The sequence below is a fragment of the Lissotriton vulgaris genome, chromosome 6, assembly GCF_964263255.1.
Source record: "Lissotriton vulgaris chromosome 6, aLisVul1.2, whole genome shotgun sequence".
Classification (NCBI taxonomy): domain Eukaryota; kingdom Metazoa; phylum Chordata; class Amphibia; order Caudata; family Salamandridae; genus Lissotriton; species Lissotriton vulgaris.
Genome location: NC_141694.1, coordinates 53321652 through 53349415, shown reverse-complemented (window position 1 = coordinate 53349415; position 27764 = coordinate 53321652). Strand labels below are relative to the sequence as shown.

The 27764-nt window shown below is 46.9% G+C and overlaps 2 protein-coding genes across 5 annotated transcripts in view; both read left to right on the top strand.

The window, feature by feature from the left end:
• The window catches only part of LOC147706778 (uncharacterized), a 475050-nt gene that overhangs the window by 142241 nt on the left and 305045 nt on the right, over nucleotides 1-27764 (top strand). The window lies entirely within an intron of this gene.
• On the top strand, nucleotides 258-27540 carry LOC147706779 (uncharacterized). The gene is made up of 2 exons (XM_086925126.1): nucleotides 258-785; nucleotides 25881-27540. The coding sequence occupies exon 2, from the start codon at nucleotides 25897-25899 to the stop codon at nucleotides 27001-27003; it is 1107 nt and encodes a 368-aa protein (XP_086781252.1). The 5' UTR covers nucleotides 258-785; nucleotides 25881-25896; the 3' UTR covers nucleotides 27004-27540.

Here is a 27764-nt window from a genome sequence, read left to right as displayed (position 1 = left end):
GATCATCCGACCAGCCCGGGCATGTTGGTTTCCACGCCTCGCAGCTCTTCGGCAAACAGAGACCAACAACGGCTAGTAATGGATGATAGTAGTATTATGCTAATAAACCAAATCCACCCTAACCACACCACACCGCGACAATTACAATTTCTTCAGTGAGCACAAGGGACCTGGGGTCTGAGGACTCACGTAAACACCTAAAAGAACAGCCACCTAATCCATGGACCCAATCCCCGTTAAGCACATTAGAGCAAGCAATAAGGGCGCTGAATTATCAATCGGACAAAATGGAGGTCCAGATTGACCTCATCAACTTAATTGCTGGCCACATCTCAAGGCAAAACTGGACTCACTTTCGTCTCTTTTAACCAATAGGGGGAAATCGGAGCCACATACTCGCCACGGTAAACAACAGTTCAACTGTGACTGCGGGAGTATAATCGAGAAGTTGGCAAGTCTCCCGGACATCTTAAAGGATATCCTAGGGGAGGTAAAACAAACTTGTTTCAGTAATCAGGAGAAGGAAACGCAATCAAATCAGGCCACGTCGCCAAATTTAAGGAGTAACTACGTTCAAGGACTCCCAAGAACTACAGCAATAGATGACCAAGAACAAATATCAATTGAAGAACATTTTAGAAAGATCAATCAAATGAACGGAAGCAACTCAGTCCACCAATAAGTCCCTCACCGAGGGTAAGCCAACAAAGAGACAAAATAAAAGGGCAAGGAAGGCCAGACTAAAGTATAAAAAGCAAAAAAATATAGACCAAGGAAATAGCCAAGTCAAGTCATTATACTTTTATTCGACACATGTATCATAAAAAGTACAAACATAAAGTACACACATAATTATAAAAACAGTTCATTATTTACAAAAATACATATAAAAGTTATGTGGAAAAATTGACTTGATGAGCATTTTTAAAAATCTTAGTCCTAATGATCCAGGCACATGATAAAAACTTTGCAACCCCACAAATAGTAACCATAGAAGAGGTGTCGGAGATAAGAATACGCAAAGCTGATTTGTAATCTCTAACACCAAGATTCTTTAGTACTGGTTTTAACCATTTCTTCCTAGGTAAGATGTATGCCTTACAGGCAAAGAAAAAGTGGCCCAATGATTCCTCGGGATTTGTACACCCTGGACACATTATATCCTCTTCCCTCCTATTGTTCCATCTAGATGTAAATGTTTTGAGGGGCAATGTTCCATGTCTAAATTTAAGGTATAAAGTCCTTTCCCGAGGAATCTGAATGAAGTCCAAAAACAATTCCAATTTTAGGGTGCATTTATGGGTCAAAAAGGTCTCGGTCAAATGTCCCCAGTTTGGGTTCTGTAGCGCCTTGGTCTCTATCCAATCCCAATATAATTTTTTCACCACTTGTTTTGGTGGAGGTGATTGGGATACCCAAGCGTCGCTTAAACCCACACTTGCAACAACCTTTTTTAATGCATTTAGCCACCTGATTTTGCCTGAAGTGTTTAATTTTAGCATTTCATCTAACACAAGGGCATAATTAGCTAGTTCGGGGGTCCTCCTCAAACGAACCCAATATAAGAGGGGACGGAGCTGGAGGATGTCCACAATAGACTTTCTACCCAGGTCTAAGAATAAAGGTTTAAGTGGGGTAGAGGATGGAAGCGACACCAAATCCCTCATAAACTTGTTCTCTGATCGGACATGGTCATTGGTATTCTCATTGCCCCACAGTTCCGAGCCATAAACAGCTGAGGCAATTGCTTTCCCCTCATAGACTGATAAGGCTGGGGCAACTGGCCTGCTTACAGAGAGACGTTGGTTTTTTAAAATAGTGCCGGAAACCCTTTTGAGATTTAAAATCATTTTACATATATGGGGTTCCCATTTCAAATGATTATTAATCCTAACACCAAGATAGTCAAACTCATCGACCACCTCTAAAGGAGATCCATTCAAGGTCAAGTGGATATTCCTATATTTCCTCTTGGCGGTCATAACCATTAGTTTAGTTTTGGTTGTGTTTATTGTAAGTCCCCGTTCCTGACAAAAAACACTAAACTGATCAAGAAGGGTTTGGAGACCTGTGGGGGTTTTTGATAAGAGGAGGGTGTCGTCGGCAAAGAGGAGGGATGGTGTTTTCTCCCCAGCCACGATGGGGGCATCAGCCGATGTATCTTGCAGATGTTTCACCACCCCATTTATAAAGAGGGAAAATAAAGTAGGGGCCATCACACACCCCTGCCGCACCCCTCTATTAACAGGTATACTCTTAGTGAGTTGCCCCTGCGCCCCCCAGCGTATCTTCGCATATGTACCCTCATGGAGTTTGATGATAAGATTTAACAGATAAGATGGGAAACCCATATCCAATAGGACATTCCAAAGTTTAACACGGGGTATTACATCAAAAGCCGTTTTAAGGTCAATAAAAGCCAGGTAAAGGCTCCCTCTGGCTATTGACACTGTTTTCCAGAAAACTGCACAAAATCTGAAGACTTGGTCAATGGCCCCAACATTGTTTCTGAATCCAGCCTGAAAGTGGGACAGAATGTTTTCTTCCATAAGCCAGCCCTCAATCCTATTTACAATTACCCTGCCAACTACTTTTTGAGTAACATCAATTAGACTAATTGGTCTGTAGTTGGCAGGGTCCTCTCTCTCACCCTTTTTAAAAACGGTAACAACTTCGGCACCCTTCCATGAGTCCGGTACCTGCTCGCCTAAATGAATAAGATTCAAAACATTTACAATAAAATCAGCCCAAACCAGTGGGTTAGACATCAATAAATCACCCGGTATTCCGTCCGGGCCAGGTGCCTTACCCGGTTTTATTTTAAGGATTGCCTCTTGCACCTCACGGGGCGAAAACAGTACATCTGTAAAGCCATCATTCCGATGGACCATACGATCAGTACCTAGTATAGGGGATACTGGCGCAACTTCTAAGGAGCCCACGCCATATAAATTTGAGAAGTGGGAATACCATTGGGACTCAGTTATATGGTTTGGTATGGGCTCAGCGCCTCGTCTATCCATGACGTTGATCAGTTTCCAAAATGCAGTGGCATTATTCCCATGAGCCGCTTCCTTTAGAGCCTGCCAATGTTCCTCTTCCCAATCTTTTTTGGCTTTCATAATACTGATGCGATACTCATTTCTAGCTAATCTAGCAGCTGGGGCATCCTTATTTTTAATAGCTAGTAAAATTGCTTTCCTTTTCTCTCTACAGGAGGCAGTGTACCAAGGGTTCCCCTTTTTTTGCGTGCATTTAGACAAATGACATCCCTTGTTTTTTTTTGAGAAAAACATACTGATCTCCCCTATTAGGTCTTTATACTTAGTTGCCAGCACCGACCCCTGAAGCTGGAGTAAAATTTGGTTCACTGGAATCAGGGCAGATGAAGCAGCCGAAACTAGAACCCTAATATTCTCGAGTGTCCCCTCATTGCACCTAACCACATTCCATTTAATCCTGCGATTACAGTTAGAAGGGACTAGTTCTTTGGTAATCAGCTCATTGTGAACCTCCTCACCACCGTTGTCTCCCCAGAACATACCCATGCAAAGGGGATTATGGTCGCTATCAATCCTCTGGCTGACCTCCATATCAACCAGATTAGCCCATGACCCTATGTCCAAAAGGATGTAGTCAATCCGTGACGGGCAACCTAATCGATTGAAGGTCATAGCGCCCATACGATCGGATGTGGTACGGCCATTTAAGGCACATAGGTCATGTGCAGACACCAGGGCATTCAACTGAATGGTTCGAGCCGACCACTTCTTAATTGGGGCCAGAGATAAGGATGGAATTAACTGATTTCCTGGCTTATTATAACAGCCCAAAAATTCATCCTCATCAAGAGGCTCAAATGTACAATTAAAGTCACCTCCCACTAATACTGAGGATTTAGAAGGGAGGGCAGAAAGCGTGTTGTCCAACAACTCCAGTATAGGAGACAATTGGCCCCCTGGGAGCCCCCTGGCATAAATACAAAAAAGTTCAAAAGCATTCCTGGCAGACTGCCTTTTAACAGTTATATGTAGAATATCGTTACAGGGGACATAATTAACAGTAATTTTACAATTCAAATCTATCCTGATCCAAATAAGTAAGCCACCCGATGGGCGCCCCCTCCCATGCTGTATTGCAGGGACAAAAAACGTAGAATAGCCCTGTTTGTGTTCTGGCTCTACACACCAGGTTTCCTGGAACATGCAAATATGGAAATCATCTACAAAATTATTCCATTCCGGGTCGGGCAAGTTTTTCTTTAAGCCGGCTATGTTCCAGGACAGAATTTTAACAAGGGAAGGGGACAGCATAGGTGTATCCATGGCGGCCTGGGTATCAACATCCCCTGACAAGGGGTCTGGAATAGTGCTACCCTGGTCAGGTACTTCCTCCCTAGTAGGAACGATAGAACCACTATCTACGGTAGAAAGAACCCCACAGCCCCTGGCATCTCCAATGCACTGGGATGATGGTCAGTCCACTTCTTCCAACCCACTAAATCGATTATAACAAGGGAATAAAGGGTAATTGAGCTGTGGGCCCCACCCTTCTCCATTGAAATGTGTATCCCCCTTCCACTGGTTCCCCCTCCTCCTATGGACTAAGTTCCATCCTTCCTCTGCAGGCATTCCCCATTGTTGTGGATTCTGATATGTACCACCTCTACCCAAGCCTTTCCTAACTGGCCTCATCCAACTCCATCTAGCATCTTCGTGGCCCTCCTGCATATAAAAAAAAGACAGGAGTTTGGCTGATACCACTGACTTACTATCACAGGGAGGAGTTGAACATATAAATTCTACAAGTCGTGGGTCCTCAAACGTGATAACGACACAATCACCCTTTATACTTTTCTTCTTCCCTCCTACCCAAGGTGCCCGTTCGACCATAAGTATGTTCTTGTTTAGGCTGGGTGGTGGAGGGTAATTTTTGTCAAGCCAGTGACATATTTTATTTTTAATCGCCCAAAAGGGCTCAGAAGTGAATGTTGGCAGTTCAGGAATCCCTGTCAGAACAACCACATACGGACAGGCATCTGGTGGTAAATTGATGTTACGTCGCGATGTGGTTTTTCTGGGCTGAGACTGTGGAATAGTAGGAGCTGGGTTGTTAGGAGTTTTTTTAGTGACTGCATTTCTATTCACTGCACTTGGACATGTAGAAGTGGAGGGTTTGATATTATTCACTGGATCAGTTGCTGGCAGAGAAGGAACTGGAAGGATAATTGCGGGAGCTGGAGCACTCCCCGTAGGTGGATTTGTGACAACTATCCCAGTATTAATAGCAGGCGGTAAAACCACCGGAATAGAGGGGCCAGGGGTAATCAGCCTAGGGTCTTGTAGCGCAAGAATAGTGGCTAATTGATGTTCTATGTTAGAAAGCCTATTCTCCAGGGGCGAAAGCAAGGATTTTAACAAACTAGACATAGACTCCATTAAGGAGTCAAGCCCGTCTCCTGAATTAGTTAGTGAGTCATTGCTTCCGCTCACATCCAGAAGACTGTCCAGACTGCTATCAGGAGTTATATCGTCCGGAACCCCTAAAGATAACAAATGGGGGGTAGAATCTAAGGGGTCAGACTCAGTTTGAGCAATGGGTGCCTGGAGAGTCACATCATTTGCTATCGCCACACCTGTATTGTCCCCACCGGAGTTGGAACCCATAGACCCTTGTAGAATAATGGCGGGATTGTCTATAGGAGGATTTGTTGGGTTCACAACAATTGAAGTTAACGTAATGGTGTCTGACCCAGCCGTATTAGAAGAGTCAATAGCATCATGATTAACTATCACGGGTACATGGGGGATATTAGAGGGTAGTACGCTCTTGACAGGGGCATTAATAGGAATTAGTGGTTGACTGCTGGCGGGAGTAGAATCTTTAATGGAGTTCCCAGCAGAAGTAACAACAAGGTTTATCAAACTTGGCGGCGGGGAATGCATCATTGCAATGTTGCCCAATGAGGATCTTTTTGCGTGAGCAAGGTCCAATGATACTCTCCTTTCCATTATAGAAATGCCCTCGTCTATCAAAGAGTGTGTTCGAGAAATAAAGTTATCTAGGGTGCCAATTACTTTTTTAGTTTTGTCGTTTCCAGCTCTCTGGCTCCTAGTTTTACGAGTAGACATCTCTAGGTAGTTAAAGAAGGAAACAAACTATAGTAAAATATCACAACAAGTGACCCAAAGATAACAATAAGCACAAGGTGAGCAGATAGGCTACCCGGGGGAAAAGTGACCCCAGTAGCTTCAGTCAGAAAGGCAACTGTATCAATCAATACGAACCTATGGTACAGAGGACTAATAAGGGTGCGCCCAGTCCAGGCACTACAGGCCACGGAGGGCCCGCCCTTTGCCCGGGCTTAGCCCCGGGCGCTCCGGCGCAGCGAGCACCTTCCAAGTTTATAGTCCCGAACCTATAGGGCAGCTGGGGGCGGGGCGGTCAGGGAGAGCGGGGCCAGGTGACACGGCCAGAGACACCGGGACTCCTGGGAAAGCGAGTCCCGGGTCGCGCTCGCAGCCCTGCCGCCTCACCGTCTCTCAGAACCCCACAGGAGCAGCTGGATGTAAGGTCCACCGAAGAGTCAGGCAGGTGAGCGACGAAGCGGGACCCGCGCAGCGGGTACCGCGAGGCGTGGGTGGTGGGTCCTGAAGGAAACAGAAACGCCGTCTTCCGAGTCAGATTTCTGCAAAGGAGTGTCCCACTGGCGAGAGATCCTTCCCTCTTTTTCACCTGGGGCAGCTGGGGGCGGGGCGGTCAGGGAGAGCGGGGCCAGGTGACACGGCCAGAGACACCGGGACTCCTGGGAAAGCGAGTCCCGGGTCGCGCTGGCAGCACTGCCGCCTCACCGTCTCTCAGAACCCCACAGGAGCAGCTGGATGTAAGGTCCACCAAAGAGTCAGGCAGGTGAGCGACGAAGCGGGACCCGCGCAGCGGGTACCGCGAGGCGTGGGTGGTGGGTCCTGAAGGAAACAGAAACGCCGTCTTCCGAGTCAGATTTCTGCAAAGGAGTGTCCCACTGGCGAGAGATCCTTCCCTCTTTTTCACCTGGGGCAGCTGGGGGCGGGGCGGTCAGGGAGAGCGGGGCCAGGTGACACGGCCAGAGACACCGGGACTCCTGGGAAAGCGAGTCCCGGGTCGCGCTCGCAGCCCTGCCGCCTCACCGTCTCTCAGAACCCCACAGGAGCAGCTGGATGTAAGGTCCACCGAAGAGTCAGGCAGGTGAGCGACGAAGCGGGACCCGCGCAGCGGGTACCGCGAGGCGTGGGCGGTGGGTCCTGAAGGAAACAGAAACGCCGTCTTCCGAGTCAGATTTCTGCAAAGGAGTGTCCCACTGGCGAGAGATCCTTCCCTCTTTTTCACCTGGGGCAGCTGGGGGCGGGGCGGTCAGGGAGAGCGGGGCCAGGTGACACGGCCAGAGACACCGGGACTCTTGGGAAAGCGAGTCCCGGGTCGCGCTCGCAGCCCTGCCGCCTCACCGTCTCTCAGAACCCCACAGGAGCAGCTGGATGTAAGGTCCACCGAAGAGTCAGGCAGGTGAGCGACGAAGCGGGACCCGCCTGAGGAAATATAATTTTATGGTCAAGAAGTGTTCCCTAGCATGTACCCCACCGTCTCCATGTATCAGTTTAAAAGTACATGTAACTTCCCTCCTGTACCAGCTATGAAGACGCAAATACATTTGCGTCCAACGTTAGCATGTCCTCTTTCAGATCCACCATGAATGGATCGGATATTCAGTTCCTAAATATGCCTTGCCAACGTCTTTTTGTGGCACACTCTGCATGGTTTCCCAGTTCTGGCAAACTAGGCCCGAATTCTGCCATCAAGCCTCTTCTGTTTTCTGACTCCGAAGCAAGCAGCCCCCACCTGCATCTCTGAACTCTGCCTTACTTTCTGTGCGGCCCATGGCGTTCGGCTCAGCCCGCTGCCTGCCAAGACTGTATCCGACCTTCGAATTATCTGTCTGCTCCTCGAAAATGCATTCTTGCCTACTAGTTAAGTAAACATTCTCCCATCTGCAGAGCAAAGGGCCCGGCCACGCTGTCATGCTCAAGTAATTCATAGACTCTGTTACCATGGAAGGCCCATGCCCCTCGCATCTCATGCAGACACGAAGACGCCTACACACACTCAGAGTCAGTATAGAATAGCCTCTGTCCCAGAGACCTTTCACTTCCGATAGTATGGTTCCCAAACATCAGATACTAGATATGATCTAGGTACGAGTTGATCTGACATGCCAGACTTCTGTCTCTTCCCGTTAGTGTAAATGTCAAATCCCCTGCACCCGTCAGTCTCACGTCAGGTACACGTCATGCAGCTGCGCGCGCATCCAAGTCTCTGATTTCTGCTGACATTGCAAAATTCTGCCAAGTACCCACCTACTTGTTACACCTACCTGTGACGTTTTCCTATGTTCACGCCTATGATCACGCCTAGTTTACGCCTTCTGCTTACGTATTATATCACGTGTATACTGTTATCTTGTCTCTCTCAGCTGTTACGCCTACTGTATTGGTTTCCATAATGCAACTTAAGTATATAAGCTATGTATTGTCAATAAATGAATGCTCTATCCCTTCCTGAACCCCAGTGGTTGCAGGAAAATGATATCCAGGTCATGACCATTCCTTTTATAGGAATAAAACCCCTTAGAACTCTAACACCACGGACTCTGTCTTTTTTCATTCCGATTGAGTTATTATTGATTAAGTACTTACCTGTATAGAAATTCCGATCGTAAATTAAATATTTACATCATTTTGGCGCCCGAATAGGGACCCCTCCCCCACCTTACGCGCCGGTTGGTGCGTTGCATACTCTGTCCCCTGCCATCAGTTAGAAGGAACCTACGCGTACTGGCAGGATTTCCTGTAATCTCCCTCTGGCCCACGGAGGTGACGAAGACTGCGATCAGCACCCAGACGAGGCGGTAAGGAGTGCGGAGGATCCCGACCAGAGCCTAGCCGAAAGAGGCAGGGTCCGAGGTGTCAAGAGGCCCACCAGTTATCCTAGTACCACGTGCCGAGTCCAGTCCGAATCCGAGTCCAGTCCGGTCCGTGTTTTCCGAGGCCTTCTGTTTTCTGTGCTTCCCGGTGAGTACCGTTGCTGGGAGTATCTAGACGGGTGCATTAATATGTATCCGGTAAAGACGTGTTTGGGTACACAAATACGGTCTGCATTGTTTTAGACAGTGTATCTGTGCTGTTTAGCAGCATATCAGTTAGCGAGGGTAGAGACATGTTCTAAACGTTTTCTGTGTTTAATGTTGTGGTGCAAATGATTGTTTAAAGTATTACTGTGTTTTTGTTGTAGCAAATTGTGTTCCGTATCAAGTATTCAGTACCAAGTAACAAAAATGCCGTTCTTCGATAAGCTAAAGCAGCTAGGAACTAGGAAAGGGATACTAGAGGAAGAAATTCCTATTCCCCCTAGGGATACGCCCGGTAACTTTATGTACCACAAACATGGCATAGACGCCATACTGTATCTAGATTTATGGGCCGACTATACCAAGCATCTAGAAGAGAGATACCGATGGCCAGCTACAGGAACTTGGGATGCCGAGTGCATCATGAAGGTAGAAGAAGCATTATGGAAAAAGAAAGCCAGACAATCTCAGAAAGACGCCATAGAATTTTGGCGTAAAGAATCACGTAAGCGTGCTGAGAAAGCACTCCGTAGAGAAGACAGACTTAAAGAATCAGATAACGCTCGAGAAAATGAATTAGTAAACGAAGGAATTAGAGTCAAAGCAGAACAAGTAGACCGTGCCCGAAACAGTCTCGTAAATGGTATGTATTTGGCGACCGAGGGTTCGCCTAAAACCACAGCTGAAATACCGAAAAATCTGCCGTCACCATTAGTTCCGATTAAAGTAAATCACAGGACCGTTAAAGACATATTCCTGAATTCCTATCTAGAGGGTGAAGCTCCTGCTTACACCCGTCCGCGTCCTGCCCATGTCCCACCCACCGGCGGTGCTGGAGGTGGTAATCTGCCTCCAGACCCTACTCCGCAGTTACCGAAATCAGATCACCCTGATCAAAAGTCTGCCGTACCTTCACCTCCACCACTTCCCGTACCTCGGAGAGACACGCCGAAACCGCTTTTACTTGACCCTGCTAAACGACAAACTCAAGTACACATACAGACCCCACAAAGACATGTTGTTCAAGATTCATCTTTAGAAGGGGCAGCAGGGGGTTTCCAAACTCCGCCACCGACACATAGACTACAGTTCAGGGACACCCAGAGTCCTTTCCGGCTCGAGTCACCCCATCTCGACCTACTCAAAAGACCGCTTTCAGTTTGTAGATATGATCCAGTGCCCGGCAAGGACGATAGAATGATGTTAGCATCATTACGTTTGCGAACCGCTACAGATTACTTACTGACATTCCCAGGAATGAAAGACCACCTAGACAGAATATACCGTTTCGTCCAGACAGGTAAAGATCCCGAAAGTATTAAAGAGGCACTGGCATATCAGAAAGTCGACACTCAAGCAAACATATTACGTTTTTTTATAAACTGCCTAATAAGAGAACGAGACAGGCCAGAAACTACCAAGGACGAAATGGAAGGATTAACGAAGTGGGGTCAACATATAGCTGAGGGAAAGCATGATAAAGGGGGTAGTATAACTAGTATGTACCGAAAAATCAGGAAAGCCGTATTAGAGATACATGAAAAAGACAAAGAACAAGCCTCCTCAGAGGAGGAAGAAGAACAAGGAACAGCTACAGAAACGATAGCGTATGTAGGTAAGGGAGCTTACCTTAGGAAAGGCATCCGTCCAGAAAGCAAGAGAGTTTTTCTCTCTGGTATAACTAAACCGAATTCTCCGGAACATCATTTCCAGGAGACTGATAAAAGACTTCGAGAACGAATGGGGTACCATGTACTCAATTCTATGGATGAACAAGAACTAGCCCGGTCAGCAGTTTTATGGGCTGACAATCCCAATGTATATAAAGATGATATCGTAGTGCAGACTTTTCTGAATCTGTCCCCAGAAGAACAGAAATTAGCAGGTGTTTACATGATCCAGCACCTTCTCACGTTATTCAGAGGCCAACATTCTGATCCAGGTCCCTTACCCGACACATTAGAAACATTAATTATGGACAGATGGAGAGGTCTAAGTACTGGGTTAATACACTTAATTCTAGAACAGCGACACCGATATAATACTTTCGCGAATACCGAATATGTTCCCTATTCAGTTTCTGCTTCATGCCCAGAAAGGAAAATGTATCATATGGAGTGCCTGCATGGCATTGACAGTCAGAACCCCTTGAGGGAAGTACACCCAGTCTTGAATGCTAATAATGTCCTGGAACGTGTGTATGTCTACACACCTTTAACGAAGTTAGAATTATTAGAAATGAAGAAACTGTTACCTTGTCATGATAAAGACCCTACAGGTTTTCACCGTGAACTAAAAGACATGTTACTGATGGGAGATTATAGGTATACTGATATTATGAAACTGTTAAAGGTACTGCTGCCTACGGGCATTTATGAGAAATTAAAGGAAAAAGAGTGGGAGGTGGGAGATAAAAAGATTATATGGACTGAAATAGAGGACGAGGAGAAAACTCGTATCCCCGGGAAAGCTCTTGGGGACAAGGAAAAAGCATTACCAGGTTTAATAGTGCAAGTTTTACCAAGATTGTTGACAACGAAAAAGGAAGACTGGGACGCGATCTCAGCCTGTAAACAGAAACATGATGAAGATACTAGTGATTTTTATTCAAGATTTGAGAAATGTTTTATTATTAATAGTGGCCTGAAACCAGGTAGCGAGTCATACCCGCATCTTTTTGTGTCCAAGTTAGTTGAAAATTCCCTGACTGCAGTTAAAAATCGTGTATATAAAGTTGAAAGTACATGGCAAGCAAACACGCCATCCCAGATGCTACAGATGTTACAGTATCATCAGAACAGAATTAGAGAAGAACAAGAAGGCGAACAGAGACGTATGAAAGACACGAAACTGAAAATGTTAGTGGCCCAGTCGGTTCCAGCCGAGGGTCAAAGGAAAGGTACACCACACACAGGAAATTCAGCAGCTCCCGTTAAAGGGACATGCAATTATTGCAAGAAGCCAGGTCACTACGTACATGAATGCCCAGTCCTACAGTATAATATAGCAACAGGTAAAACTAAGGAAAGACCGCATCCACCGAGACAAGATCAGGCTCATCAACAGACTTCACAGCAACCACAGCAACAACAGCATCCCCGAACTATGTCACAGAATTCGGGGCCTCCGCATGCACTACATACAGCACAAACTGTAGCGCCACCTCAGTCACAGCCCTTAGCCGCAACACAGCAAGTTTCACGACAGATGAGCCAGTATGCTCAATCCGATTATCCCGATTATCAGCGATTCGCATGAAACAGCCTAGAGAGGGAAGTTGGCTTGCCTCTTATTGAGATTCCTGTAGATCAAGAAGGTCCTTATGTACACAGTCAGGTATTGGGAAAAGATAGAAAATTTTTAATTGACACAGGGGCAAGCCGCACAACAATCAGCCACAACGAAGTCCCAGGGGCACCCCTCTCAGGCTTACAGAATGTTTCCCTTGGTTTTTCAGGACAGCCCATTGTAAATGAAGTATCAGCACCAGTTCCGCTAGCAGTAGGACCATTGTCACGTGTTACAGATTTGTTGCTTACGAAATCATGTCCAGAAAATCTGTTAGGAATTAAAACATTAAAGGCACTAGGTGCAGTGATATGCTGTTCGCCGGAGGGAGTTAGACTCTTTCTGCGCGATTTCAAAGGTCACTATGTTTTGCGTGAATTCGATGTCAGATTGAAAGATGTACCGAAACACCTGTGGGCACAAGGCCCAACCGATGTAGGCTGTATGCACATTACACCATACCGTGTTACACTCAGGCCAGGAGTTGTTTTACCACGAATCAGACAATACAAGTTACCACCTGATGCTGTAGTGGCTTTACTGGAAATCATTGAAGAGCTCATTGCCCAAGGAGTGGTCGTAGAGACCGACTCCAACATCTGTAATTCCCCTATCATTCCGATTCTTAAACGTACTGATCCCAATGCACCGCCAGTATATCGGCTGGTGATTGATCTTCGAGAGCTGAATAAATGTATAGTTCCACAATTCCCTGTGGTTCCTGATATCTCATCCTTACTGACTGCTATTGATTCTGAAGCAACGTTCTTTACTGTAATTGATCTCAAGAACGCCTTCTTCAGTGTACCCATGGATCCAGAAAGCCAATATCTCTTCGGCTTCAGTTTAAATGGACGAAGTTTCAAATTTTCACGCGCACCTCAAGGATTCACAGAAAGCCCCAGCATCTATAGTCAAGCACTGAAAAGACAGCTCGATTGTATTGTAATGCCAGTTAACACCGCTTTACTGCAATATGTCGATGATCTGTTGATCACCGCACGAAGTGAGTCCGAATGTGAACAAGCATCACTGACAGTTCTACATTTTCTGGCCGACAAGGGGCACAAGGTGTCCCATTCAAAGCTACAATTCTGTGTTCAGCAAGTTGTGTACTTGGGTCACTTGCTGTCCAAAGTGGGGAGACAGCTCACTCCTGATCGCATTCAGTTAATTGTAAATATGCCACGACCCCAGACACAAAAGGAAGTGCGGGCCTTTATAGGCCTCACCTCGTACTGCAGACAATGGATTCCTCAATATGCATTTCTAGCTAAACCACTCATTCAGTTAACAACACAGGAGGCAGCGACTTCGACTGTCCTCCCTTGGACTCAGGAACATACACAAGCCTTTGAGGATTTAAAGAAAGCTTTATGTCAAGCTCCAGTTCTAGCAACACCATGTTACAGCAAACCGTTTACACTTTTTGTTACAGAACGTGATGGTACAGCATTGTCTGTCCTCACTCAAGAGCAAGCAGGTTCACATAAGCCTTGCGCTTATTTTTCAAGTACACTCGATTCAGTAGCTCAGGCACTCCCTGCGTGTTTGAAGTCAGTAGCTGCAACAGCACTAGCAATCAGACAAAGTGATTCAATTGTCTTAGGACATCAATTAACAGTACAAGTTCCACACTCTGTAGAGGTCCTTTTGAACAGAACCCAGACTCAACACTTGACCATAGCAAGATTGACAGGTTATGAATTAACGCTATTCCAGCCACACATAGAAATCAAACGCTGCAGTACCCTGAATCCTGCAACACTGTTACCTTCAATTACGACAGAGTCAGTTCTACATGATTGCATAGAAATAGTTAATGCAGTAACAAAACCACGACAAGACTTAACCGATGTTCCATTGACAAATCCAGACCTGACACTTTATGTGGACGGTTCATGTATGAGAACAGATACAGGAGAGTTAGTGGCCGCCTATGCAGTGACCACTGAAACCGAAGTAAAAGAAACATACCGTATTGATATACTGTCTGCTCAAGCAGCGGAGCTCGTCGCTTTGACCCGAGCCTGCGTGTTAGCTAAGAACAAAAATGTTAACATATACACTGATTCACGTTATGCCTTTGGAGTCGTACACGGCTTCGGCATGTTATGGCAAGAACGAGGTTTCCTGACCTCACACGGGGCCAAGATTCAGCACGGTCCCCTCATTCAAGCACTGTTAGATGCAATACATCTGCCTTCAGGCATATCTATCATGAAATGTAAAGCTCATACCAAAGTTACTGATTCCGTTTCCCAGGGTAACGACCTGGCAGACCAGACAGCAAAACATACAGCATTAACTCATATGCAGGCAACAGACATGACAAAGACAACAGTACTGACACATTGTATGACAGTTAGGGATCCCACACTAGATGTAATAGATATTCAGGCACATGCTACTCCAGATGAAATAAAGAAATGGACCGAACTAGGAGGGATCCAGACAGATCAAGGTTGGATGACGAAGGGAAAATCTATATGGTTTCTCCCCGATTCTATGGTTCAAGTCATAATAAATACAGCACATAGTCCAGCACATCTAGGAGAAAAAGCGATGTTAGACAGTTTACAGAATCTCTGGTACAACAAACACTTACGAGCAGCAGCAAAACAGAAAGTGCGTACTTGCATGATCTGTTGTCAGTTCAATCCAGGAAAAAGCGTCCCTGTAGAGCAAGGTGGATTCCACCCCCCTGATCACCCTTTTGAAGTCCTCCAGATGGATTATATCCAGATGGACCGTTGTCGAGGATTCAAGTATGTCCTCGTAGTTGTTTGTGCACTTTCCCGTTGGACCGAAGCTTACCCAGTCTCAGATTACACTGCCTCGACCACTGCCAAGCAGCTGGTTCGTGAATTCTTCCCACGGTACGGCTTGCCTCGTATCGTGTACTCAGATAACGGACAGCCATTCTCGTCCGAGTTAATGAAGCAGGTTTCCCTTCTGCTAGGGTACCAGTGGAAATTCCACTGCGTCCGACACCCCGAGGCCGCTGGCCTTGTAGAGAGGCACAACCAGACACTGAAAACACGCCTTGCTAAAATATGTAAAGAGAAAGGGGTCGACTGGATAGTCGCCCTGCCAGTTGCATTGTTCTATATGCGGATGGTTCCCCATTCGAGATCAGGACTGTCCCCGTATGAAGTGGTTTTTGGCAGGCCACCAAATATGTGGGGAACCCCTATGCCAAGAAAGATCACAGATGTTGACTGTAATATGCTGACAGATTACCTTGCCTCCTTGATGTCTGCACTCCAATCATGTCGTTCACAGGTTGCTGCCGCCTTTCCTGACAACACTGATGTAAAACCGCATGATGTCCGTCCTGGTGACACCGTTCTGGTGAGGAATTTCGACAGGACAAGTCCGCTGGAGCCCCGTTGGAAGGAGCCAAAGATCGTACTTCTGACCACAAGGACTGCCGTTAAATTGGAGGGCCGTAAGGGATGGGTTCACTGTAGCCATATCAAGAAGTGGCCCGGACTTCCGCCAAAAACTGACTCATTTGCCCCTTCCAAAGACTGCCTTGATTCCAGTGATTTCGATATCCCGAAACGAGAGTTAACTCCCCAAGAGGAATATAAGTTAAAACTTCGATCTAGCAAGTCAGACAGTTTAATTGTTTAAGTCCTCCCCTAGGTGAATCGGTTAAATAGTTTCTGACATGTATCCCCTAGATCAAGATAGAGAGAGAGAGAGGAAAACGAAAAAACGTACATATTGCAAAGTACTGCACAGTCGCTGTATTGTGACCTTATTAATAATGTTTTTTCTAAGTTTTTTGATTATTATTGCCAGTATACTGCTTTCCATATACCACCCTATCTTCAAGCGTGAACCATATGTTTATAATGTTACTGCTGAACACACTTTTAGTGAGTTACCCCCACACGAGTTATCTTACAGACTGGCGCTGCGCAACAATACATTCATTAGCATGTTACATCATTCTCATCAGACCAGCAATGCTACTAACTGTTGGATATGTGGCCGACTCCCTCCTTACCAGAAGTCCAAGGGAGTTCTGCCCCTCTTTCCGTACCCATTCACTCACAATGGCTCCTGTGGAGCATGGTTCAGAATAATCAATTCACTAGATTCTGATATTGCTGTTTTTAAAGGAAGATGGGTTTGGGGAAACTTGAACTTAGTTTTGCTCAACGTCTGTTATCCTGACAAGAACGGACTTCCCGTAAGAGTAGGAACTGATCTAGAAAATGAAGTTTATGGATTAGGTAATTACACAATTAGCCTTATGATTCTTACTGTTGAATATGAAGATACTCCAGTCCTTCCCGTCATGTTAGTATTACCAGTTACCGGTGATTTATGTATCAAAAAGAAAGGTTCAGTACCATTAGGTCATAGTAAATGCAAAACTGTAGTAGACTTCAGTGATCAAGGTAAATCCTCCTTCAAAGCAACTCGTCATTCATATTTTGTTTGTGGTTCTACCGCATACATAAGATTACCTCCAGACTGGGATGGTACCTGTTACATTGCATTCCTTCTCCCACCTGTTTTTCTAGCTCCCCCAGATTATCACAGAAACTCAAATCTAGTAAAGAATAGACTCAGAAGAGATCTCCCGATTGTCGATTACACTGAAACAGCATGGGAGAAATACACAGATGCCAATAAAGGTTTCTTTCCCTTCTTAGGGACTGTCTTCAATAGTAAGTTGATACGAAAATTAACGAGAACACTCGAGGCAGTAGTAAATGAAACGACCTCCACCCTAGGTAACTTAACAGAGGAGCAGTCCGCCATGCGGGTTGTTGTCCTTCAGAATCGTCTTGTAGTTGACGTCATCTTGGCAGACAGAGGCGGAGCTTGTAAGGTCATCGGGTCAAGTTGCTGTGTTTTCATTCCAGAAAACGCGCCTTCAGTATATAAAGCTATCACCCGTCTACACAAAATTGCAAATCTGATACATCAGGATCCAGGCACCTGGACTTGGTCCGGTTGGTTCTGGGAAACGTTAACAGCTTGGGGATGGAAGCTCCTATCCCTCCTAGGCATTGGCCTTGTCATAGTATTCAGTTGCTGTCTGTGCCTACAGTGTGGGCCAGCGATCTGTGGACTGTGTGCCACCTCATGTATTGAACATTCCAGTTTTCTCTCAAAACGTGAAAAGAAGAAAGACGAACAAATGATGTTACGAGATCAGACTGATCGGTTCATGAGAATAGATATATCATGAAGGGTCCGCAGGGAACAAGGAGGGAATGAGGAAATATAATTTTATGGTCAGTAAAATGTTCCCTGGCGTGTACCCCACCGTCTCCATGTATCAGTTTTAAAGTACATGTAACTTCCCTCCTGTACCAGCTATGAAGACGCAAACGCATTTGCGTCCACCGTTAACATGTCCTCTTTCAGATCCACCATGAATGGATCGGATATTCAGTTCCTAAATATGCCTTGCCAATGTCTTTTTGTGGCACACTCTACAAGTTTTTCCAGCTCTGGCACACTAGGCCCGAATTCTGCCATCGAGCCTCATTCTGTTCTCTGACTCTGACTCCGAAGCAAGCAGCCCCCACCCGCATCTCTGAACTCTGCCTTACTTTCTGTGCGGCCCATGGCGTTCGGCTTAGCCTGCTGCCTGCCAAGACTGTATCCGACCTTCGAATTATCTGTCTGCTCCTCGAAAATACATTCCTACCTACTAGTTAAGTAAACATTCTCCCAGCTGCAGAGCAAAGGGCCCGGCCACGCTGTCATGCTCAAGTAATTCATAGACTCTGTTACCATGGAAGGCCCAGGCCCCTTCGCAACTCATACCGACATAAAGACGCCTACACACACTCATAGTCAGTATAGAATAGCCTCTGTCCCAGAGACCTTTCACTGCCGATAGTATGGTTCCCAAACATCAGATACTAGATATGATCTAGGTACGAGTTGATCTGACATGCCAGACTTCTGTCTCTTTCCGTTAGCTTAAATGTCAAAGTTCCTTGTCACTCTTAGTTACACGTCATGCAGCTGCGCGCGCATCCAAGTTTCCGATTTCTGCTGACATTGCACAATTATGCCAAGTACCCACCTACTTGTTACACCTACATGTGACGTTTTGCAATATTCACGCCTATGTTCACGTCCAAGTTTACGCCTTCTGCTTACGTATTATATCACGTGTATACTGTTATCTTGTCTCTCTCAGCTGTTACGCCTACTGCATTGATTCCTGTAATGTATGTTAAGTATATAAGCTATGTAATGTCAATAAAAGTTGGCTCTATCACTATCCCTTCCTGGACCCCTGTGGTCGCAGGAACCTGATATTCTGATATCCTGGTCATGACCATACCATTCCTTTTATAGGAATAAAACCCCTTAGAACTCTAACACCACGGACTCTGTCTTTTTTCATTCCGATTGAGTTATTATTGATTAAGTACTTACCTGCATAGAAATTCCGAGAGTAAATTAATTATTTACGTCAGTGTGCCACATCATGTATTGAACATTCCAGTTTTATCTCAAAACGTGAAAAGAGGAAAGAAGAGCAAATGATGTTACAAGATCAGACTGATCGGTTCATGAGAATCGATATATCATGAAGGGTCCGCAGGGAACAAGGAGGGAATGAGGAAATATAATTTTATGGTCAAGAAGTGTTCCCTAGCATGTACCCCACCGTCTCCATGTATCAGTTTAAAAGTACATGTAACTTCCCTCCTGTACCAGCTATGAAGACGCAAATACATTTGCGTCCAACGTTAGCATGTCCTCTTCCAGATCCACCATGAATGGATCGGATATTCAGTTCCTAAATATGCCTTGCCAACGTCTTTTTGTGGCACACTCTGCATGGTTTCCCAGTTCTGGCAAACTAGGCCCGAATTCTGCCATCAAGCCTCTTCTGTTTTCTGACTCCGAAGCAAGCAGCCCCCACCTGCATCTCTGAACTCTGCCTTACTTTCTGTGCGGCCCATGGCGTTCGGCTCAGCCCGCTGCCTGCCAAGACTGTATCCGACCTTCGAATTATCTGTCTGCTCCTCGAAAATGCATTCTTGCCTACTAGTTAAGTAAACATTCTCCCATCTGCAGAGCAAAGGGCCCGGCCACGCTGTCATGCTCAAGTAATTCATAGACTCTGTTACCATGGAAGGCCCATGCCCCTCGCATCTCATGCAGACACGAAGATGCCTACACACACTCAGAGTCAGTATAGAATAGCCTCTGTCCCAGAGACCTTTCACTTCCGATAGTATGGTTCCCAAACATCAGATACTAGATATGATCTAGGTACGAGTTGATGTTATGTTATGTTATGTTAATAACATTTATTAGGCGCAACAGCTGCCCCAGCAAAGGGGCGTCCTGGCGCCAGATCATGTACACAACACAACAGATCAGAGCTGAAAAGAGGGGAATATCAGATCACAGGGGAGAACAAGTGAGTTTTAATGGCCCGTCTAAAAAGAGTCAGACTATTAAGGGCGCGAATGTGCACAGGAAGGGAGTTCCACAGATCAGCCGCCAGGACACGGAAGGAACGACCTCCCATCCTGCTCAGCCTGAACCTAGGCTTACTCACCAGATGGAGTGATTCAGATCTGAGGGACCGCGAGGGGACATACGCAGAAATGAGGCCCACCAAGGCGGGGGGAGAAGAAAGCTTCAGAATCTTAAATGTCAGACAGAGAGCCTTGAATTTGATTCTCTGTCTGACCGGAAGCCAATGAAGAGATGTCAGAACAGTCGAAACCGAACAGCGTCTAGGGAGTCCAACAATGGCCCGAGCAGCCGCATTCTGCACCCTCTGAAGCCTAGTGGCTTCCGCCTGGTTGACTCCTAGAAGCAAAGCGCTCCCGTAGTCAATCCGGGAAAGGATGGAGGCCTGCACCACCAGTTGCCGAGTGGGAGGGTCGAAGAATTTGAGGACTGGTCTCAGTCCTCGCAGAATACCATAACAGGTAGCTGCTGTCTTCTTCGTGTGGCTGGTAAAAGATAGATTAGAATCCAGCCAGACCCCCAGATTTTTCACTTCGGCCGCTGGGAGGGGGGTCACCCCTAGTTCGGGAGGCCACCACTGATCTCCCCAGAGGTCCGCCTGCTTCCCTACAATCAGGACCTCGGTCTTCTTGGCATTGAGCTGTAGGCAGTTATTACGCATCCAGCTAGCCACGGCTATAAGTCCTGCCCGGAATCTGAGCGCAGTCACCTCAGGGTCCCCACTGAGTGTCACCGCCAGCTGCGTGTCATCGGCATACGATGTCATGGTGAGGCCAAATTGCCTGACGACAGCAGCCAGCGGCTTCACATACAGGTTGAATAAAGTGGGGCTAAGGGCAGAGCCCTGAGGGACTCCCAGTTCCAGGGGATGGAGCAAGGACTGGCCAGGTGGAATGGCTACCTTGAAAGACCGGTCCGAGAGGAAGGAGCGGAACCACTGAAGAGCCTTCCCCCCAATACCCACTTCCTCCAGACGCCGCAACAGGATGTCGTGAGACACCGTGTCGAACGCGGCGCTCAGGTCTAACAGTAGGAGCGCCGCAGTCTGCCCCGCGTCCAGCACCAACCGCAAATGCTCGATCATAAAGAGCAAAGCAGTTTCAGTGCTGTGTTGAGCGCGAAACCCATTTTGGCTCTCGTCAAGAATGTTATTACGAGAGAGGTGTGCAGACAAGATGGAATTCACGTGCGCCTCAGTGACCTTGGCGGTCCAAGGTAAGAGGGAGATGGGCCGATAGTTCTCCGGGAGCAAGGGGTCAGAGTTGGTTTTCTTCAAGATAGGGCTGACCACAGCTTGCTTCCAGGATGGCGGAACCATGCCCTCACTGAGGGAGAGATTAATCAAATCCAAAATGGGCTCCCGACAAAGAGGCGGGAGACGGGCGAAGAGCTCCGGTTTCAGTGGGTCTAGGGGTGAGCCAGATTTGATTTTAAGGCTCAGAGTGTCAAATACCCCGTTAGACATGGCCGGCAGGGTGGACAAAGTTTCGGATACCGATACTTTCACGTCATTCGGAGTATCCCCGGGGGCAGATGGAATAAAACCACGGTAGATTTTCTGCACCTTCTCTACGAAAAAGGATGCCAGATTTTCGCAGTGCGAGTCCGTGCATATTACTTGCGAGGTGGCCCGTTTCCCCGTCAAATCTTTAAGTACCTTAAAGATTAACTTAGAGGGGTTAGGGCTATTGGAAAACTCAGCTGCATAATATGCGGCCCGGGTTTGACATATAGCTCTGTGGTAGATCTTAAGCTGAGCAAAGTACAGAGATTTTAGCGTGGGGTCAAAAGATTTTCTCCAAGCCCTCTCAGCTTGCCGGCAGGTTCTCTTAAGCTCGGCAAGAGTCTCATTATACCAAGGGCTCCGAGTTTTAGTATGACATTTTGCCCAACGCAAAGGTATAAGAGAGTCGAGGGCAGTAAGGACCCAATTGCAGAACTGTTCATATCCCTGTTCTGCATTCTGCAATTTGCCTAATGGTTGCGCCTCCAAAATCCTGACAAACTCCTCTAACTTCAGTTTGCGCCAATTGCGCTTTAGAACCTGTTTGTCAACAGGTTTAAGTTGAGGATTGTCAAGGGGACATCTCACTTTGACCAACAAATGGTCAGTCCAGCCCACCACCATCGGGTCATCTGACCTAGCCTGAGCTAAGGTGGTGAAAAAGGGGTCGAGTATATGTCCTCCTATATGGGTGGGAGAGGAGATCAGTTGATTTAGCTGCATCGCTTCCAAGTCCGCCAGCAAGGAGCTGATGGAAGGGGAAGACGTCTGGTCAAGATGAATATTTAGGTCTCCCACTATGTTAAAGTTGGCACAAGAGGGAGCATGCAAACTAACCACGTCCGCAAGGGCGGCTTTGAAAGCAGTGTCATTTCCGGGTGGGCGATAGATAAGCACGCCGCTAAGGGTAAATTGGTGACTCGCCTTTACCTTGAACAAGGCACTTTCGCACCTAGGCAGATCCAGAACCTTCCACTCAGCCGGGAAGCAAGATTTGATAGCCATGGCTATACCACCTCCCCTAGTCGAGCGGTTCAGGACAAACACCGTATAGGTGGATGGAAAAGCCAGATTTATAATGGCAGTATCAGTGTCCTGTAGCCAAGTTTCGGTCAGGAAGATGATATCAGGAAGGTCCGTATCAATCATGTCCCGTAGTGCCTGGTGGTGCTTAACCAAAGATCTAACATTCAAGCTCCATATGTTAAGTACTTGCCCGGCATGACCCGAAGGTGTACTATGGGCAGTCCCATCAACTGGGCGCACCCCCATGGGTGAGGCCAGAGAAAAGGATCCACAGGCACAGTCAAAGGGTCCCGAAAGAGGGGTTAAAGGGACATGGTTACACACCTGAATACTGTCTTTTATAGACAGGAGGGTTGCACGATCATACCTGAGCATCACCATGATGATGAGAAAGATGTTAAAGAAGAGGGCCAGAGTCCATAGCCCGCACCCGCTACCTCGACGCGGACGAGCGCAGACGGGCAGGACTCTGGCACGACTCCGGCTAAGCGACGGCGTCCCACTGCGCGTTCCCGCTGCGCGGGAGAGGACGACTTTAAATAGGTGCCTCCCTGACCAACTCGAGCGTCGGGACGCTCCAAAATGGCGCCCGCGCTACAAACACTCACCCCAAACTAAGATGGCGCCCAAAAATCCAGGAATCCAGCCCCAGGGACCCGGACCCGCAAAATAGCGGTGCGTTTTCCTTAAATTAAATGAGAGTGAGGGGACAGCCCAGTAACAGAGATCGCTTTAAAATCAGGGGATAAAATAACTCAGAATAACCAAAATACTCGAAGGGTAGTATTAAAAAGTCTCAACTCGCTAGCAGCGCGACCTGCGCTAGAGCAACAATGATCAGGGCGAGGTAGAACACGAGTCCGCCTTAAATAGGCGCCTCCCTGACCAACTCGAGCGTCGGGACGCTCCAAAATGGCGCCCGCGCTACAAACACTCACCCCAAACTAAGATGGCGCCCAAAAATCCAGGAATCCAGCCCCAGGGACCCGGACCCGCAAAATAGCGGTGCGTTTTCCTTAAATTAAATGAGAGTGAGGGGACAGCCCAGTAACAGAGATCGCTTTAAAATCAGGGGATAAAATAACTCAGAATAACCAAAATACTCGAAGGGTAGTATTAAAAAGTCTCAACTCGCTAGCAGCGCGACCTGCGCTAGAGCAACAATGATCAGGGCGAGGTAGAACACGAGTCCGCCTTAAATAGGCGCCTCCCTGACCAACTCGAGCGTCGGGACGCTCCAAAATGGCGCCCGCGCTACAAACACTCACCCCAAACTAAGATGGCGCCCAAAAATCCAGGAATCCAGCCCCAGGGACCCGGACCCGCAAAATAGCGGTGCGTTTTCCTTAAATTAAATGAGAGTGAGGGGACAGCCCAGTAACAGAGATCGCTTTAAAATCAGGGGATAAAATAACTCAGAATAACCAAAATACTCGAAGGGTAGTATTAAAAAGTCTCAACTCGCTAGCAGCGCGACCTGCGCTAGAGCAACAATGATCAGGGCGAGGTAGAACACGAGTCCGCCTTAAATAGGCGCCTCCCTGACCAACTCGAGCGTCGGGACGCTCCAAAATGGCGCCCGCGCTACAAACACTCACCCCAAACTAAGATGGCGCCCAAAAATCCAGGAATCCAGCCCCAGGGACCCGGACCCGCAAAATAGCGGTGCGTTTTCCTTAAATTAAATGAGAGTGAGGGGACAGCCCAGTAACAGAGATCGCTTTAAAATCAGGGGATAAAATAACTCAGAATAACCAAAATACTCGAAGGGTAGTATTAAAAAGTCTCAACTCGCTAGCAGCGCGACCTGCGCTAGAGCAACAATGATCAGGGCGAGGTAGAACACGAGTCCGCCTTAAATAGGCGCCTCCCTGACCAACTCGAGCGTCGGGACGCTCCAAAATGGCGCCCGCGCTACAAACACTCACCCCAAACTAAGATGGCGCCCAAAAATCCAGGAATCCAGCCCCAGGGACCCGGACCCGCAGAATAGCGGTGCGTTTTCCTTAAATTAAATGAGAGTGAGGGGACAGCCCAGTAACAGAGATCGCTTTAAAATCAGGGGATAAAATAACTCAGAATAACCAAAATACTCGAAGGGTAGTATTAAAAAGTCTCAACTCGCTAGCAGCGCGACCTGCGCTAGAGCAACAATGATCAGGGCGAGGTAGAACACGAGTCCGCCTTAAATAGGCGCCTCCCTGACCAACTCGAGCGTCGGGACGCTCCAAAATGGCGCCCGCGCTACAAACACTCACCCCAAACTAAGATGGCGCCCAAAAATCCAGGAATCCAGCCCCAGGGACCCGGACCCGCAAAATAGCGGTGCGTTTTCCTTAAATTAAATGAGAGTGAGGGGACAGCCCAGTAACAGAGATCGCTTTAAAATCAGGGGATAAAATAACTCAGAATAACCAAAATACTCGAAGGGTAGTATTAAAAAGTCTCAACTCGCTAGCAGCGCGACCTGCGCTAGAGCAACAATGATCTGACATGCCAGACTTCTGTCTCTTCCCGTTAGTGTAAATGTCAAATCCCCTGCACCCGTCAGTCTCACGTCAAGTACACGTCATGCAGCTGCGCGCGCATCCAAGTCTCTGATTTCTGCTGACATTGCAAAATTCTGCCAAGTACCCACCTACTTGTTACACCTACCTGTGACGTTTTCCTATGTTCACGCCTATGATCACGCCTAGTTTACGCCTTCTGCTTACGTATTATATCACGTGTATACTGTTATCTTGTCTCTCTCAGCTGTTACGCCTACTGTATTGGTTTCCATAATGCAACTTAAGTATATAAGCTATGTATTGTCAATAAATGAATGCTCTATCCCTTCCTGAACCCCTGTGGTTGCAGGAAAATGATATCCAGGTCATGACCATTCCTTTTATAGGAATAAAACCCCTTAGAACTCTAACACCACGTACTCTGTCTTTTTTCATTCCGATTGAGTTATTATTGATTAAGTACTTACCTGTATAGAAATTCCGATCGTAAATTAAATATTAAACAGCGGGTACCGCGAGGCGTGGGTGGTGGGTCCTGAAGGAAACAGAAACGCCGTCTTCCGAGTCAGATTTCTGCAAAGGAGTGTCCCACTGGCGAGAGATCCTTCCCTCTTTTTCACCTGGGGCAGCTGGGGGCGGGGCGGTCAGGGAGAGCGGGGCCAGGTGACACGGCCAGAGACACCGGGACTCCTGGGAAAGCGAGTCCCGGGTCGCGCTCGCAGCCCTGCCGCCTCACCGTCTCTCAGAACCCCACAGGAGCAGCTGGATGTAAGGTCCACCGAAGAGTCAGGCAGGTGAGCGACTAAGCGGGACCCGCGCAGCGGGTACCGCGAGGCGTGGGTGGTGGGTCCTGAAGGAAACAGAAACGCCGTCTTCCGAGTCAGATTTCTGCAAAGGAGTGTCCCCAAGGAAATAGCTTTCCTATATTCAAAATGAATACTCCCCATGAAAGCAAAAGTAAATTACTGAACACGCTGCCAGGGGGAGAGGACGGATTCAATGTATCACCATACAAGCACATTCTAGCAACTTCATCAAGGGAAGGATGTTTGATTTCTGGAGCAACTATCACCCCCTCCTCACATCAAAGCAAAACGAGCCAATCCTCCCCCGCAGAACACGACCAGCAAAGGGCAAAAAGACCTGTTTTTAAAAAAAGACAAGAATTGCGACAAGAAAAAACACAGCCTACAAATGTCGCAGCCCATGGAGGAAGCTTGCAAATGAAAACAATACTAGCCCCGGTAGAAAACAGGCGTGAACAAAGTGTGGATGTTGAAGATAACAATTCGAGAACAATGATCAGTGACGCACAGCAAACAATCACAGTATTAGAAAATAAATTGAACGAAACACAAGGAAAAAAAATAATAATATCAGAAAACAAATCTGAGCTAAAACCCGTGAGAGTAACAGTCATTGATAAGGAGCGCAGATGTATGTTACTCCAAAGGGATTCAATCCCCGATTCAATAAGGGCAATCAAAACAGGATCAACATACATAATAAAAGAAAAAATCGAGGAAGTGCAGGAAGAGCGAGAGCAACAAGTTCCTTTTGCAACACGCCATACCAATGTAACTCATAATCTTCTGCCTCCCAAACCAGATTCCATGCAACCGCCTGAAGAGATTCAACACCACACAGAGTCTTTCGAGTTAAAAATAACATTCATACCCGAATATCCAACAAAGGGGAGGCAGGACATCCTCAATCGATGTAACCTTTTAAAATTGTTTAGAGAAACATCAGTACTCAATGAGATAACCTCCCAGGATCTGTTAGCCGTCGAATTCCAATCAAACAGACATTACGCGGAAACGGAGGAATCAGTAACAACCTGGGCCTCAAAGGATCTGGTGGACAAGATATATTCTGCAAGACCAAAGTTTGGATCATGGGGTATTACCATACTGCGACACAAACAGCCAAGGTATCCCTATCCCTTACTAGATAGCTCACGTAATCAAAAAAAGGAAAAGGCAACCGGAAAAGTACTTGCTTGCGAGGCGCTTGGGCGTCCACACCAGCATCCATAGGCACAGGGAACAGGGTCATTACCCTAGAAAACATACAAAATACTGGACATCAAGGAATGGACAGGACGGATTGGTCATGGGTACCCATGGTACTGAGCAATAAACATACCTAACCCAGAGCCCAATCTCCTCATGGTAGCAAAAAAGCGGAAGCAACTTCAGAAGGCAAAAAGGCCGCAAAGTGTCTCGTTTTGCTCTTGGAATGTCCACGGTTTTCAAGAAATGGCTCAAAACCACGAAACGCTGGCTTTCTTTCAACAACAAGATGTAATCGTGATTCAGGAGTCATGGAAACTAACGTCCACTTCAATCGCGGGGTTCAAAGTACATCACATATTTGCCGAAAGATTCACAACTTTCGGGCATCCCCGCTGCGGATTATCAACATACATAGCCCAAAAATACAACTGGGAAATAGAAGTTCTGGACGTAGAGTTTAATTGGGCCCAAGTGATCAGAATCACCGATAGGCCACCATCTGGGACTCAAAAGTGGCAACTTTGAGTAATTAACATCTATATCAACCCCGTTAGGAAGACCCAGAAAGAAAAACATGCAAACTTAATATCTTTGATAAAAGTGATGCAAAGATCTTACGTGCAATGCCCACTGTTTATCTCAGGGGACTTTAACCATGAACTCATAGGAAAAAAACAGGTGCAAGAGAAGACGACAGCGACCCGCTGCGGACAAAAGTTAAAAACTACTTTTGGAGACCTGGGATTGTCAGTTTTAAATGGTAATACAAAGGGGGACAGGCC

Excerpts from the sequence above, each read along its gene's own strand:
- LOC147706779 (XM_086925126.1), top strand. The coding sequence starts at position 25,897 with ATGAATACTCCCCATGAAAGCAAAAGTAAATTACTGAACACGCTGCCA.